This window comes from Haliotis rufescens, unplaced genomic scaffold, assembly GCF_023055435.1.
Source record: "Haliotis rufescens isolate VD_foot unplaced genomic scaffold, xgHalRufe1.0.p SCAF_3, whole genome shotgun sequence".
In the NCBI taxonomy this organism is placed as follows: domain Eukaryota; kingdom Metazoa; phylum Mollusca; class Gastropoda; order Lepetellida; family Haliotidae; genus Haliotis; species Haliotis rufescens.
Window position 1 is genome coordinate 28,588,843 of NW_025964001.1, and position 17,446 is coordinate 28,606,288.

The 17,446-nt window shown below is 37.8% G+C and overlaps 1 protein-coding gene across 1 annotated transcript in view; it reads left to right on the forward strand.

Annotated features, from left to right (window-relative positions):
* The window catches only part of LOC124145331, a 77,656-nt gene that overhangs the window by 7,753 nt on the left and 52,457 nt on the right, over positions 1 to 17,446 (forward strand). The window contains exon 3 of the mRNA XM_046515051.2: positions 17,093 to 17,208. Within this exon, the coding sequence (XP_046371007.2) occupies positions 17,093 to 17,208 (116 nt within the window). The remainder of the gene's footprint in view (positions 1 to 17,092; positions 17,209 to 17,446) is intronic.

A 17,446-nucleotide genomic window follows, 5' to 3' on the forward strand; every position in this document is an offset into this window, starting at 1 on the left:
TTTGTTGTTCAACACAGCACTAAGCAATATTCCAGCTATATGACGGTGGTCTGTAAATAATCTAGTCTGGCCCACACAATCCAGTGATTGACACCATGGGCATTGATCTACGCAATTGTGATACGGTAACATGCATCAACTAAGTCAACAAACCTGACTTAGTCGCCATTAGTCGCCTCTTATGACAGGCATGGGTTGCTGAAGACAAATTCAAACCTGGATCTTCCCTAGGTTATCATGTTGATGATTTACGTGGGGTTTTCCTTATATATTTAGTTGCACCTCAGTATAATTAAGGAGTAAAGACATAATGCATTGTTTATGTTCTCTGGCATAAACATTACATTCTGATGTCGCTGAGATGGTATTGGTATGTGATGTTCACTGACTGTCGTAAGAGGTGACTAAGGTAACTGGATGGTCAGGCTCGCTGACTTGGTTGATACATGTCATTGTATCCCAACTGCGTAGATTGATGCTCAATTGCTCATGATATCAATCACTGGATTGTCTGGTCCAGGCTTTATTATTTACAGACCTCCGTCATATAGCTGGAATATTGCAGAGCTTTAAACAACAAACAAACAGAAAAAACCTGCATGGCATATCATCTAAAGGCTACAGTAAGATTGATAAAATAAGTTCAAGTCCATGGATCATTGCTCATCTTATCATCCACTTGTTGCCTGGTCCAGATGCTGTGGATCCATTTACATTTGGTGACTTATGTAGCCATTTCTACTGACCATGGCTCAGCCTGTTTCCTAAACTATCACTATGATAGTGGATATGGATAGTGGATATGTATAACATGGTATAATGGATAGCAATTTGTACACCTTTTCTTACCTTTTTAAAAATATTCTGTTGCTAATGTACTATGTTGAAAATAATATGTACTACTCAATAGAAGTTAAATACCCCCTCTTCTTTCATATTACTATAGAAGTTAAAGAATATTAATTCATTCAAGAATTGGGTGTTCTTTAACCTCTTTTGAGTAGTATATATTTGTAAGTACACAGACAAGATGAGTTTACAGAACCAGTGGCTTGACTCTCTGCTGTGCACGAAGTGCCATTAATCATCAGATGATTTATCAGCAGAATGTTGATGACAGTGGGTATGCAGGTAACTGAGAAGATGCAGCAACAGCTGTATGCTAGATGATATACAATTACTGCTACGTACTGGGATGTGCATGTTTGAATATGCTATTGTCTATGTTTTGTGGTCACTGTGATGACAGAAACAGTCTGCAAAGGATGATTCACTGACTGACAGATCAGATGTATATCAGTTAGTGAATGGGGAAACCTATGTGCATTCTCAATGAGGTGAGATGTTTGAAGGAGTATTTGTTATGTATATCAACTCTTAATAGAAACATCATTGCCTGATGCCAGAGCTTAAGATTTGGATTGGTGTAAAAGTTATAACTCAAGTGATTCTACACAAGGTGGGGCACGGGTGGCCCAGTCGTCTAAGGTGCCGCGATTCGCTGTGCAGAGTTGCGTCCCTTGGGCATGCCAGAAACCTATGATTGTGGGTTCGAATCCCGGTTCGCCCCATTTATGTTTCTAGGTTTGTCAGCACCATACCCATGCTCGTGGGTTTCACTGAAGGAGTGAATGTCTGAGACCTGCATCACTTTGGGCTTTCCTCCCACAATAAGCTGACACACTGTGATATAACTGGAATACTGTTAAAAGCAGCGTAAAACCCAACTCTCACCACACAAGGTAAAACTATGGCCAGACTCAGAGTGTCAGTATCAGAGACGCATCAGGAGCATATTACTCAAATATAGAGAGCCTCTGATGTTTTCCAGTATCATTGGCCTGTTTGCCCTCAAGAAATCTGAATCACTATTGATGAAGTACACTCTCAAAACAAGTTGAAGAACATGATCATTTGGAATGCTGTGTGTTGCAATATCCACCAGACTGTGAAGATCTGGGGTAGAATAGGTCTTCAGCAACCCATGCATGCTGTAAAAGGCAACTATGCTTGTCATAACATGATAACCTAGGGAAGATCCAAGTTTGAATTTGTCTTCAGCAACCCTTGCTTGTCATAAGAGGCGACTAACGGGATCAGGTGGTCAGGCTTGCTGACTTTGTTGATGCATGTCATCGCATCCCAATTGCGTGGATCGATACTCATGATGTCAATCACTGAATTGTCTGGTCCACCGTCATATAGCTTGAATATTGCTGAGTGCGGCGTTAAAATATTGATAAAAGCTGTGTAAAACCATACTCACTCACTCACTCACTCACTGTGAGTGAGTGAGTATGGTTTTACAAAGGTTTTATCAATACTCGGCAATATCACGGCTGGGGACAGCAGAAATAGGCTACTAATGAATGAAAATCGAACTTGTAGTTTGTTTGTTTATTTGTTGTTTAACGCCGCACTCAGCAATATTCAAGCTATATGACGGTGGACCAGACAATTCAGTGATTGACATCATGAGTATCGATCCACGCAATTGGGATGCGATGACATGCATCAACAAAGTCAGCACTCACTCACTCACTCACTCACTCACTCACTCACTCACTCACTCACTCACTCACTCACTCATCTGGAATTTTATTTTTGGATGCCAACATTTTGTAAACCAACAAATAATAACTAAAAGGCCTGATAGTGATATACATTTATTTTATTTCTACACCTGTTACTTCCTCAATGGCTTTATAAAAGCCATACACATTTTATTATAATATGTTTCTGATAAATCTGATAACATTTGCTTTGTTTCTTTGTTTGTTTAATGCCTCTCAAAGCAATATTCCATCTATGACTGCTGTCTGTAAATAATTGTTTCCAGACCAGACAATCCAGTGATTGCCATCATGAGCATCGATCTTTGTAATTAGGATATGATGACATGTATCTGCCATGTCACCATATCTGACCACCTGGACCCACTTGCACAAAGCGATCTTAGCGCTACGACTCTTGTAAGCTTATGTTAAAGTATGGGAGTTACGATCATCTTAGCACTAAGATCGCTTTGTGCAAGTAGGTCCTGATCAATTTAGTTGGCTGTTTCAACAAGCATGGGCTGCTGGAGACCTATACTCTCCCAGAGTCCCCTTGGGTTCGTACAGCAATGAACAGAACTGAATATACTGACAACATTGATGGAACAAATCCCACTAGTTTCTGCCATTTCACTCGATGCCTTATGTAGATGACATGAAGCCTTTATATTGAACTCTGCCCCTATGCTTTCTACTCTATGCCTCTTCATGTTCCTTTATGTGTTTTCATTAGTATATTTATAATCTCTAGTCAGAACTGAAAATCCTTTTTTGTGTCACTGAATTTATGATTCTCAGATCACAATAATGAAAGGATGATGAAAAGTTCCCTTGCCATATAATAATACAAGGACTTCCATGACGACTTATTGACCCTGACGATATTCTTCCAGTGCCTCCAGGAATACTAGGATTCTGCTGTAATTGCAAAAAAGTACATCCCTTGATAATCAAGTCTTAGAGTATGTAATCACAAGGAGACCTTCTCTAATTGCGGGGAAAGCCATAGATTAACAAGGATTATTCCCCAAGAATCGGCCAAACTTTCCCACTCTGCAAACATGCCATCTAGGAGCAAACAAAAAGGAAATATTAAGATTTCCGCTTTCTGATGAGTTTGGAGTAAATAGTGAAAATTTGGAGAAAACTGTGGAGAGATTGGAGCTCTCACATTAGGAGGAGCGTTATGATATTTTAATCCATGTTTAAACATGTTGATTTGGGTTGTGTGTGCAGTAGCGTTCAAATTTAAAGATAATGTTTTGGATCAGGTGTGATCCAGCCTTCAAAGGTCAAGGGTGCAGAGTAGGTTGTGACCTTTGTTTGCCGACTTGGGCGGGATACGAACAATTAACAGGAAAGTTTTGGCAACATGAACTTCTATACAGGCAGTTGTTCACCAATTATCTTCTCCTTCTCATAGTGTGTCGTAGTGCTGTGTTTACAGAGGTTTGACCACAAGGGGTAAAGTGTAAATCTGGAATAAATGTTAATTCTTCTTAAAGCAATGTAAAGCAGAAGAGCTACAAGCTCTTGAGGGTAGAGTGAAATTAAGTTTCCACTAGGCCTGTGGACTAGTCATTAAGCTGAATTTCTTAGACTATACCGCACCAGCTATGATTTTTAGCAGAAATATTAATTAAAATGCTATGTTAAAATGACAAATAATTGAGAAATGAAGCCAGTTTTGTGAAATATTTTCAGTGAAGGTTTCTTTTAGAACCTTAATTATTACTGATTAATTTCAAATGTCTTTGAGAACATGGAATAAAAACAACTTTTCCAAATTGATATTTGCTCAAGTCTATCATTTCTTCATTGATTTTCCGTTCAATTGATTCTGAATCCCAATTAGAATAAATTCCAATTTAGAAAATTATTTTCAGTTATTTGATCTGAATCTGAGCCTGAGATTGTTACTAATTGGTATTCCATTTCTGAGCTGAGCCTTACCAAACTGAATAAGATGGCAGCCAATCCTCATGCTATTACATGGCAGTTAACACTACTCAGCCACTTGCACAATTAACGACCCACGTTAACGAATATTCTGCTAATTAATCTTTCCAGCCAATCTGAAGAACAGCAATAATTTTGCTTGAAGACTTTCAAGTAGCTTCACAACTCGTAAAATAACACATGAGTCATCAAGTTATGCAGAGTCTGAATCGGAAGCCGTGCTATTCCCATGATTTCAGTGATTGTTCAGAACAGACAGATGGTCCAGATGAATTATTATTAATCTGATATTAACTGGCTTGGAATGTAGTTCATAAGATTTTCTCCCCCCAGCTCAGTTTAGTTTGTAATATTGCAGCACCTATGATTATGCCTGCCTTTGATCTGGCGTATTGCAGGTAGTGGTTTACGAGGGTGGAAGGGGGGAGACTCGGCAGGGGGCGGGATATGGCGTTTTGTTTATTGATCCTCAATTTGATATTGAAATCTCTATATTACTCCATACTGGGGTTATCTTTGAGGAAACAAGCCTGGATTAAGGTTGTGGTGGTTGTGAGAAATGTTACATTGTTTGATTTGGTAGACAATTACCAGGTGGCAATACCCACTTTGATATGATGCAGTGTTCAGAGAATTTAAGCTAAGTCACTTAATTCGTTTGGCTCGTGGGAAAACTTGACCGGCCTTTGTATTAGCATAAATAGACTTGTCTTAGATTTAGACATGAAAGAAGGCGAGGGTGATTTGGACTGATAACATAATATCAACCATCCTATGTCCATATTTATGAGCATAATAAAAATTTAATAGTCAATTGTTTGTTGAAGTGGATTCATAGATGAAATTGATAAGGAGAAAGTTTAGAAGCCTATGTCAGTTTCAAAGTATGATACATTTTACAAGATAAACATTTTATTTGACTTTTTGGGTGCTTTAAACGAAATATTTCTTGCTTGATTATAAGACCGATAATTCTGGTCTTCTTGGTCTGGTAATCCTAGTCACCAAGTGGAAAAAAAGAGAAAAGAATTTTATATTTTTTGTTTATCAGAATGTTATCTGAAATGGTAGCTATTTCTTAAGTAGGCTCTGATGGTTTTTGCAGTTTGTCTTATTATTTGCATAATATAGGGGCGAGGTGCAATTGAGAGTAATCTCCCCTTTGTAATGGATAATTTGATTGATAAATGAACATATTTAGTTCGATCAGTGACCATTTCTTCATATTTGTAATTATATCATTTTTCACATATGTATTTGGTCAAGACACAGTTAAGTGCTTTTGATGAAACAAATCCTAGTTATATTCTGATTTTTTCCCCTACTATGTTGTTTTAAGTGTCATGGATCCCTAAACCAAACATCCACCCTAATTTGTCCCCAGCCAGACAGGCTGGTAGCACACCAGTAATACTGTCCCGCAAAAAGATCACCTAACAAAAGTAATGAAAAGGCTATAAATTTACCACCACAAGGAAGAAAGCTGAATATAGATCTAAAATTGTAATCTTCAGCATGTTCAGATGTGCGTTAGATTCGTACTCTGTAATCGTAACACAGACTGACACAAATCATGGCTAACATATGAGTAACTAGAGTGGGATGTAAAAGAAGACCCAGATAAGGTTCGCCAATGAACACGAGGAAGACTTTGATTCTGTGAAATATCCTTGAGATATGTCAATACTCCGCAGAAGGAATGGAGCCTTTCAAGACTCATGGTATACCCTTCTGTCATCAATCGAGATTTTTAGCCGAGAGTGTTTCTGTATCAATAATATCATATATTAGGAATAAAAAACATGTACCACTTTCGCAAAAGGCTTACATAATACAATTTTTTAATTTACAATCTGGAACACACAATATATGTCACATGTTATGTCATTCTTATAATAATAGTAGGTTAAGATTTAATTTCACTCAATCGTAACAATTAAGAGTCTTAAAAAAATGCGTAGGAATACAATATTTGAGTGAACTGCCCAATTGTTTCATATAATGCCAAATGACTTGCATTACGTTAGTGACCAGTTTATTGAGAAAGAACACATCACATTGGTATATAGAGCTTGAAAGTAGTTCCTGCTAGGTGACCTCATTTGCATATTTATCGGATCATGATACCAAGGTTATCGGATTGGTTTATCACATAGATAACGCAAGTCTTCATATGAGCACAAAACTTAAGTGATGCACGCATTACAGTCTAAAATATCAACAAACATGACAAAAGTCTCTTTATTTTGAAAGTTGGGATAGTGAGATGGACCATGAGACCATACTCGGTTTGTACATTTTATATATTACAGTGAAATATTCATTCTTTAATTTATATTCGAAAGAAGATAGAGCAGTGGTGATATTAACTCTCATCACTGCAAACAATGTCCAGAATAAACAAAATATCAGGAATTACTATTCTTTTCCAGACATTTTGATTACCGGGGTATTGTGTGTGTCATGAAATGGACGTTAACTAGTTTTATTTCCATGTGATGTTACAGAAATTAATTTTATCAAGATGAAGAGTGTGTTCAAGTTTTTGAGGTAGCTAAAGGTCAAACTTTTCTGTTTGTATATTCAGTCATAATTATCACTGTTTAGAGTGATCATATAATTAAAATAATTACGGTAGTCCAACGAAAAAGCACTGTGAGAATTTGAATGACATCAGCTATTTTTCCTGCTCCTCGAAATCCACTTACAGATGAGGTTGATAAAGTTCATGTGAAATCTTTGACAAACATTATGATACCCAGTCCGTCAATGGAAAATCTACATGACAGAGTGTGTACCTTTGTTTAGTCTGAAACAGAATAGTTTGCTGGTCTAATGCTTTATTCCAAAATAATTATGGACACAAAATTTGGGCCTTTCATGGGGATGGCATATTCCTTTACTAGTCAAATTTGGGGCGAGAGGTTATGGTTATGAAATGAGTTTTAATATGATTGAGGAACTAGAAGGACGTGATGATCTCATTTCTCTGCCAATCTTTGCAAACATTTCCTCCACAAATGAGTGTTTACACTCCGAGGAGAGACTAAATAAATGCTAGTGGAACGTTTGCCAAGACAGGCCCCTGTTTACCTTTTCATTGTTGCAGTTTTTGGCTGGCACAATTTGGTCTTTATTATCAGCATTTAATTTTGACAACTTTCATTGAGGCAGAATCTGGAGCTGTTGGGCCTCCCACAAGGTGTGGATGTTGTCTCGGGCAATAAATCTGCCCCACGACAAGAGCGCGCTGATTATAAACGCTAGACGTACCCTAAAGATGGGCAATAATCGGGAAATTCGTCAGCGGAGCCCGATGACTTTGGCGGCAAAGCCTGGCAAGTTAGGGTTCGAATTTATGACCCCAGCCTGATCACTATACTAAAGTAAACATTATTTACTATGGAATGGTAACTTGTTGTGATTAAAATTGATTGTTGGGCCGTCTGCGATCCCCTGGGGTGATGTTTTGCTTGGGACGGTTGAAAACAAGACAAATGACCACTGATAGCTTGTTTGATCTGTTCGACTATGGAGGAAAAGCAAACACTGCCTTATTCAATTATGTTTGATGAAATTTGTGCAATTTTTAAGTGTGTCAATACATGGTAATTCATTTGTGTGTAAAGAGGTAAATTTAGACCGACGGCGTAATTAACCTCGGAGGGAAAGGGATCCTCGGACGTAATTCGTCCGATCTCCCGTTTGCGTCTAAATCCGAAATATCATTTGCATGCATTTCTCATCAGGTGCAGACCTTCGTCAGAAAGCCATGCAGATTCGGCAAATCTCCATCTCACTAATCAGCAATGGAAAGTTTTCCATGATAATGTTGTGTCTGTTGATTGAAGCATGGGCAGTGATACATGATCTCTCATTATGACCCTTGTCCAGACTGCCTCATTCTCTTGATATTTAGTGAGTTAGGTAAACGTAGGTCCCTCTGAGTACGGAGTGGCAGAGATAATTCACTTATAATGAGACACGTCTCTGGAGGGACTCATGTTACCAGCGTTAAACGCACCTCAAGCCATCTCATTGATTCCATCTCCGTAATAGGAGACAAAATGGATGGAATAAAAATAAAAGTGTAATAGATTTGATGGTGACACTTGTTCATGCACTGTAAATCCTTTATTTCTTCATCCATTTGTATTGATTCCAAGATTCGCATCATGGTCGACATAGCTGCTTCAATTTCTGATTTTTGCTCTCTGGGGAATTTTGTTGTGCAGAGCTAACTCTCACTGATTATCACATTTTCAGTGGGGAGATTTTTTAGGTTTAATGGAATACCAGTACATGGTCTATCAATCAGCTCAAGTGCCACAAGATGGGAAATTATCAAAGGTGTCTAAAACATCCACTCACAGGATTGATCACGTTACCCATTGTCAGAGGGAGATTGTATCGGCGAGTTCCATAGTGTATTTATGTACCCATTACTTGATAATTAACAGTAATTCATTTATTCAATATGACAGTTTCATGGCAGTGGCATTTTAAAAAGTATTCAATTATCAGTCCGAAAATATCTTCTGATAAAGAGCATAATTATGTCTCAAGTTAGTGAGGGATGGCTATCCACCCAAGGAATTTGTTTTTTTTAGGTTGGACTGATTTCTTTTTTATTTGTGTAATATTGTCTGTTAGTGAACTTATAAATGGAAACTAAATTTGTGTGTATGAAACAGTTTTACTTTGTTTTGAATGTGGCTAGGTTTCAACCCTGAACCAATATTGTGTTATTGAACAGTAACACTTGTAATTTGAAAAGTCTTTGGAAAGGTGTTAGTGGTTCAAGGCTGGTACTCTCTGTCTTAAATGTGGCAGTAGTTGTAGGCGAGTAACAGTATTTGTCAGGAATAGGGTAGTAGTTGTAGGCTAGTAACAGCAGTTGTCAGGAATGTAGTGGTAGTTGTAGGCGAGTATCAGTAGTTTTCAGGAATAGGGTAGTGGATGTAGATGTGTAACAGTGGGTGTCAGGAATGGGGTATTAGTTGTAGGCTAGTAACAGCAGTTGTCAGGAATGTAGTGGTAGTTGCAGGCTAGTAACAGTAGTTGTCAGGAATGTAGTGGTAGTTGTAAGCGAGTATCAGTAGTTTTCAGGGATAGGGTAGTAGATGTATACGTGTAACAGTGGGTGTCAGGAATGGGGTATTAGTTGCAGGCTAGTAACAGTAGTTGTCAGGAATGTAGTGATAGTTGTAGGCGAGTATCAGTAGTTTTCAGGAATAGGGTAGTGGATGTAGATGTGTAACAGTGGGTGTCAGGAATGGGGTATTAGTTGTAGGCTAGTAACAGCAGTTGTCAGGAATGTAGTGGTAGTTGCAGGCTAGTAACAGTAGTTGTCAGGAATGTAGTGGTAGTTGTAAGCGAGTATCAGTAGTTTTCAGGGATAGGGTAGTAGATGTATACGTGTAACAGTGGGTGTCAGGAATGGGGTATTAGTTGTAGGCTAGTAACAGCAGTTGTCAGGAATGTAGTGGTAGTTTTAGGCGAGTATCAGTAGTTTTCAGGAATAGGGTAGACGATGTAGACGTGTAACAGTGGGTGTCAGGAATGGGGTATTAGTTGTAGGCTAGTAACAGTATTTGTCAGGAATGTAGTGGTAGTTGCAGGCTAGTAACAGTAGTTGTCAGGAATGTAGTGGTAGTTGTAGGCGAGTATCAGTAGTTTTCAGGAATAGGGTAGTAGATGTAGATGTGTAACAGTGGGTGTCAGGAATGGGGTATTAGTTGTAGGCTAGTAACAGCAGTTGTCAGGAATGTAGTGATAGTTGTAGGCGAGTATCAGTAGTTTTCAGGAATAGGGTAGTAGATGTATACGTGTAACAGTGGGTGTCAGGAATTGGGTATTAGTTGCAGGCTAGTAACAGTAGTTGTCAGGAATGCAGTGGCAGTTGTAGGCAAGTATCAGTAGTTGTCAGGAATGTGGTAGTGATGTGGGAGCATGGTGATGTGGGTGTTATGATTGTCGTGGCAGGGAACATGGTGATGATTGGTGTTGGTCGTTACAGCATCATGTGAATGTAGTGAATTATTGTGCCTCTTAATTAAGACTTAAAACAGTGCATAATTTAACCGCTTCTTTCAACACAGTTTGGAATTTTCTGCCACTTATGATTAATGACAACACCTAGCACAGAAAAGCACAGTCGTAACTGTAATCACTACATATGTTTTGTAGTTTTTATATTTCTTATCTTGCTGCAGATTATAAACGTTCAATAAAGTGCTTCACAGCTTGCTAAGAAAGAAAATGAATTATCGATTCTAATTACTGTAAAATTGATTTCTACTGCATGCTGAGGTTTCATGCTATTCCTAAACTTTGTACAGTGAGAAGCAAGACTGATCAATAATGTAGAAATAGGTTAATTTGAAATCAATTTTGTAAGAGCCGTGTAGAAGTTTTGTCTGTACATCGGACTCTTTTGGCATAGGTTCTGTCACCATCTTTGACTACGATAGACATTATTATTTGGGGGAAAGGGTAAAAATATGAATCCAAACTGAACACAACAAGAAGTTTGTTCAAAGAAACTTGAAGACACCTTGTCACAGAATTGTCAAAATTTAGTATTTTCTAGCTTTCTAATTTCAAGAATTGATCATAGTTTAACTGTTCTTAACCTAATCTAACAATGTTTTTATGATGTTTAAAGTAGAATGATGACAATAACGCTAAGATTTGACATAAAATATGTATATTGACCTGCTTAGCGCATTTCAATAGACTTGGTTTATCCACGCTTATTCCAAATCTGGTAGAAGGTATTTATTTACGTCTCTTTGTAAATTTGTATAGACTTGCCAGTGCTGTAAATAAAGCTGTGTAAATAACATGGTCTATGAAATAAACATTGGTGTCGTCAACACACCATGAAATGAACACTGTGTATCTTGTGTGTATGTTTTCCCTTGAAAGTTGACATATCAGCTGTTTAGTGGGCAGCTTTTGTGTCATTGACAGTTGTCTAACACTGTTCGCTGATTAACTCCTCACGTCGGTTTCACACAAGGACTTATGGGACAGAGTTGTTTGGCGTCCACAATCGCTGTTTGACGTCTAAAGATTAAACAAATATATATAAAATCTCTGAATCACCCTTAACTTCAATAGACATTGACTAGGCTGTCATATCTAGATTCCACAGCGCAAACCCTACAGGAACATTGATGACAATTTCATTACCACAAGCAAATTTGCGTTGTGTGTGTTCGCGGTCCATAACCGTGTATGTTTAGAGCCCTGAACAAACTTTACAATGAAAATACTAGACTGTCCTCATGCTATTCACCTATGTAAGAGCAGAAACAGTTTAAGTCTGATCTGTTGATTTTTGCTACGATCATATGTTTGTGCATGCTATTAAATGTGACTTCCTGGTGTTGATTCTGCTTCATAAAGGAAACCATAAATCGTGTTGGTCTATAGACCGATTGATGAGGATCACCAAACACTGTTCACAAGATATTATGTGCGAAGGAAATATTTGCATCCCTGATTTGGACAGACCTTGCAAATGACTGTTTTACTTGCTCTGTGCTCATTGTAAACAATGACAGTTTGTTTTCGTAACAGCTTTCATTCTGCTTACAATATGAAAACAAATATTCACATGTTCATCAAGAGATTGGGCGCAAAATGAGAAAACGTTCTACCATGTCGGGGTACATAAAGTGGGAAGGACCTTATCTCAACTTTATCAATATTGAACTCTCTTCCTATGTTAAAAGAGTAAACTCATCAAACTTCAAATACTGAGGGAGGTTGGGCCCAGTTAAATATTTGAAGGGCGATATTAAGGCATTATTTATAAACATTCCACACATCAAATATTTGCAAGGTTTGAATCCTCATTACGCCGGGGTATAAAGTCGTTGTGCTGGGTTGGGGTTTGTCACTTGTGACTAGGACAAGGGTATAGACACTGGCCGTGTGTCTACTGTGTGTCTACTGTGTGTCTACTGTGTCTATCTTTCTACAAGGATATGTACATGTGATGCTGGGTACTTCATTATGGATATTGTCAAGTTTGTGATTTGTGATCCACTTGATTGTAATAGTTGGTGTAAGTGATGTTTTTTGGCAGTGAAATAATTCTCTTGTTATGGTTGTTGTGTCTTCAAAAATATTGCAATTGTTATTTATATGAATATTGTTTTGTATTTGACTTATGGCTTATATTTTTAGTCCTAAATTTGTTGGTTTTGGTAGGACCTTTTTCAATGTTTTTGGTTTGTTTAAAAGCAGATGCATTTGGTCAGGATTGTATCAAGATTTAGAACCAGACAGAAATAACATTAAGTCCAAGGAAACAAGGTTTTATTTTCCGGTATTGCCTGTAGCATGTCTAGCCTAATTGGTCTGTTAGGTTATTTATGTTGTATTTTCAAGTAAGATATATCTATCATGTTGATCCTTTGCTTCTATGACATTTATCAATATAAATCTTTGAGAGATGAAATTAAATATATTGACTATAGCAATTCAAATGTTAGTTTCCGATTTTTGCAAAGTCAACTGTGCGTGAATAGAGAGAAAGGTTTGGGTTTACTTGTAACCGACCGTGCTGTTATCAGTACACAACAATGAAACATAAATCTCCGTAATAATGGCTCACTGATCAACACCTGATTTGTATCCAACTTGAAATTGATGTTGTGCTCATTGCACAAAACGGGTGATTTTGAGAACGAAAGCATGTGATATCAGCTGTAGTTAGCTTATGTCGTTGCACTGATGTATTAAGTACACCTGAATTGAACATTGCTTTTATTTCTTCTCAATGTTACAGAATTGATTTGCGTGGTGATTGTCAGGTGTTAATGCATTGGTTATGGGGGTGTTCTGTGGGCGTGAGATAAAGTCGCTAACATAGTGGCGTTTTTGTGTTCAGGCGTTTGAATGTGCCATCAGTTGATAGGAAATTTAAAGTCTGAATCATTTTTATCTGATCAATATTTGTTACACACTTTTATTTTCAGGTGTAGTCTTAATTTTATATATATTGGTTAGGTTAAAGGTGATTATTATTTGTTATTGATTTCTTGATTTTTTTGTCATTTTGTTGTGAATATGTCCAGTAAATACGAATATTAATAAGCTATTCTTTTTGCGCATACTTCCACACCAATTGGGGGTATGCTCAAAGCCGTATTATCACCCTGGTCACTGGATCATTGTGCACTCATTCTCGGCTCCCTGTCACAATTGATTGAACTATCATAGCACAGTGATATTCAGCAATATTTTGTGTATCGTATTATGAGTCATGTGTTGATACCACTGAATTTTGGTGAGAAAATGAATTCAATTTTGTGATGTCCATTTTCAAGAAATTTTCAGCAATTATTAGTTCAATTAACAGACGCAAGTTTACCAATTTTTTTGTTCCTATATAAGTATCTCCACGCACTACCTTTTTTTATGATAGAATACATCACCTGAACAGGCTTTCACGTGTCATTGATTGACTTTCCTCACAGGGTGCATATGGCATTGCAACAGAATGTATCCTTAAAAATTGCAATATGAGCCAAAATGTCAGACATAACTATTTGTTTTTTTGTGGTTCAATTGCTTTGGGTTTTTTTAATAAATGTGAATGTCAGAGGGCTCATTGAACAACAATAATCACTACACATTTTTTCGGATGTTAATATTTTGTGCATTGTGTGCCCAATTTTAAGTGGACTACTCTCAAAATCAATGATATGTACTTTGACCATATGATCAAGTAGCTAAGGCATCACTGTGAAGATATAGCAGGAATACACCTGGCTTGTTCTATTTTTCAGTCCATGGGATGCTCAGTTATTATTTAATTATTATTTCTGTGGGTCCAATGCAGAACATTGGGGTCCCAAGCTGGCAACATGTGGCACATTTCACTTGATTTCCAAAAATTATATTGATGCAATAGTCAGACACCTTCAGCTTGTTATCTGATTAAGGGGGCACGGGTGGCCCAGTCGTCTAAGGTGCTGCAATTCGCTGTGCAGATTTGCGTTCGTTGGGCTTGCCAGAAACCTATGATTGTGGGTTCGAATCCTGGTTCGCTCCGATTATGTTTCTAGGTTTGTCAGCAGTTTGTCAGCACCATACCCATGCTCGTGGGTTTCACCAAAGAGGTAAACGTCTGAGCCCTGCATCACTTGGGGCTTTCCTCCCACATTAAGCTGACACGCCGTGATATAACTGGAATACTGTTAAAAGCGGCGTTAAAGCCAACTCACTCACTCACTCACTCACTCACTCTCTCTCTCTCTCTCTCTCTCTCTCTCTCTCTCTCTCTCTCTCTCTCTCTCTCTCTCTCTCTCTCTCTCTCTCTCTCTCTCTCTCTCTCTCTCTCTCTCTCTCTCTCTCTCTCTCTCTCTCTCTCTCTCTCTCTCTCTGATCATGGTTGGGGATGGTAATAATCAAAATCTACCACTGACACTTTGAGCTTGGAGTCTAGTTCTTACCAGAATAGAATTGTCAGTTGCAATATTGATTAGTTAATGTTGAGCAAACAGCCAATCACCTTTTAAACCCCAGGACACATGATGTAAATTATTTACATCTATTTTCAATTTATATGTGTGTTGGACACAATAATTTGCATCCAGTAAAACCCTGTGACATGTCACTTTACAAGATAAACTAAATATTTGAGTAAATTTCAACTCTAAATTTTTAGTTCATTCTTTAATTTTTATTTTGTACTGTGTTACAATGATGCCATTGTATTGAATGGCTGTAGTTTTTTTAAAGGGACAATGACATTTTTTGTTTACTGAGAAGTCTTTATTCTTCACTGCCTAGAATGAGTGAGAGACAGTGGCTATCCACTAAGTCATTATTATCTCCACTATGAAACAAACATGTTGCATGTTTGTTTTGTTTGTCTGTTTGTTTTTTAACGCTGAACTCAGCAATATTTCAGATATATGATAGTGCTCGCTAAACAGTCAAATCTGAACCAGACCATCTAGTGATTGACATCATGTTCATCAATCCATGCAATTGGGATAAAATGACACGTAATCAACTAAGTCACTGAGCCTGACCAGCGTGTCCATTTAGTATAAGTTGCTGCGGACCTATATTATAACCCTGACTCCCCATGGGGTGTGTATACATAATAAATCCTTGGGTGTTGAAATGGGTAGCAGACTTGGTTGACAAGTGCTTTCTGCAATAGCTTTCATATTTGATTTATGTTTAATTTGCTTGTGAGTCAGTATTTAAACACAATATCTCAACCAACATGACCAAATGTTGATATTATAGTTTTCGGATCATTTGTCATTTTCATGATCATGATTTTCATTTGTCAAAAGTGAGGAGCTGGCAGGCTAATTTTATTTTTCTTCAAGAATAGTTTTTTGAAATCTGATATCTGTGAAACATTTGATAAAAGCAGCAAACAAAACAAAAACTATTACAGACAGCCTTGGGGCATATGGCGTGTACTTATTTCAGCAGCGGCTATGGTGATCAGCTCGTGCCATGGATAAAGAGTGTCTACATTAAGCTGTTGCTTTCTAAGTCATTGAACAAGTTTTGACAGCTAATAGTCAATATGCCAAATAGCCAGTGTCACCTGATAGGCCAAGCATTGCAATGGTGTTTGTCTATTACCTGGTCAATAACTCAGTCCATGCCATTGCAATATGTCCTACACACACGAGGACAAAGCAGATACTTGTGATCAACCATCTATCAAACACTACCTACATCATTGTACATGCAGCAGCCATTCTGTATTCCCATTTGCCCATAATGTAAAATATATGTTCTCCTGAAAAACAAGGCTTCCACACAGTAGGAAATTCTCATGTGCAGAATATGGAACCTCAAAGACCTTTGAGGATGAAAATGCACAGTTGTCTGATCATACTTTACAAGAACACTCATTATCAATACTCTTTTGTTTCAGGACAATTATATCCAATGCGGGATTATTTCAAAATAGAAAAACAATCAACAAGAAAAGCATATATATACTGATTAAACAAAGTTAGGGATGGGTCATGGATATTTTTTTTGGTCTTTTTTGTGAAATTGCATTGTGTGCTCAGTCTTCACTTGGAAGAAATATCCTTCCAAAAAATGGTTATGATCCTTAACTTATTTTATTCAGTATATATAAACTGGAACATTCAGTCTTTTCTGGAACCATTACCCTGGGGTGTAAGAGGCATGGACAAATTTTAAGAAATCAAAATGTAATGTGCGTGCTGGACATTGCTTCTTTGTTCTGAGGAGGAGGGTAGTGGGGTAGCCTATTAGAGAATGCATCCAGTGGGAATTCAGGGTGAGAACTGGTCAACCTACGCTTGTGGTACGAGGCACGTAATGAATGGGGTTGTGATGCTTGGTGACATGGTTGATAGTGTGTCTGTATGCCCCAATGGTGTGGATTGTTGCTCATAATAATCAATCACTGGTTTGTCTAGTCCAGATTTCATTATTGCCGACTCCTGGAATGTTGCTAAGTACAGTGTTGGATGACAAACTTGGATAAGGCATCTGCTTGTCATGTTAAAAAGACAGGTTATAATCCCCCCTGTTTTCCTGTATTGTAGTGATGAGCTGGCTGAACAGTTTGCTCGACTGGACAACAGGGGAGATGAGGCCCACGAGAAGAAAGGCGAACGAGAAGCAGGTCCTGGGGAAGCAGTGGGTGCTCGATGTAGGCTCGGTAGGCATAGATTCCTTCCCAGAGAGGAAGAATTTTTACTCATAATTAAATGGTTGAAGCCGAAGCATCTGTAATGGCAGTTTAACTTTTAAGCAAAATAAAGATAAACTACTCAACATCTGCAAAGAACTAAACTATTCATCTTTAGTCAAAGGTGTGGTCTTTATCAAATGTTGAGTATAATTCTACGGTGACTCGGCCACAGAATTCATGCTTGCATCCATTATCTATCTGTTAG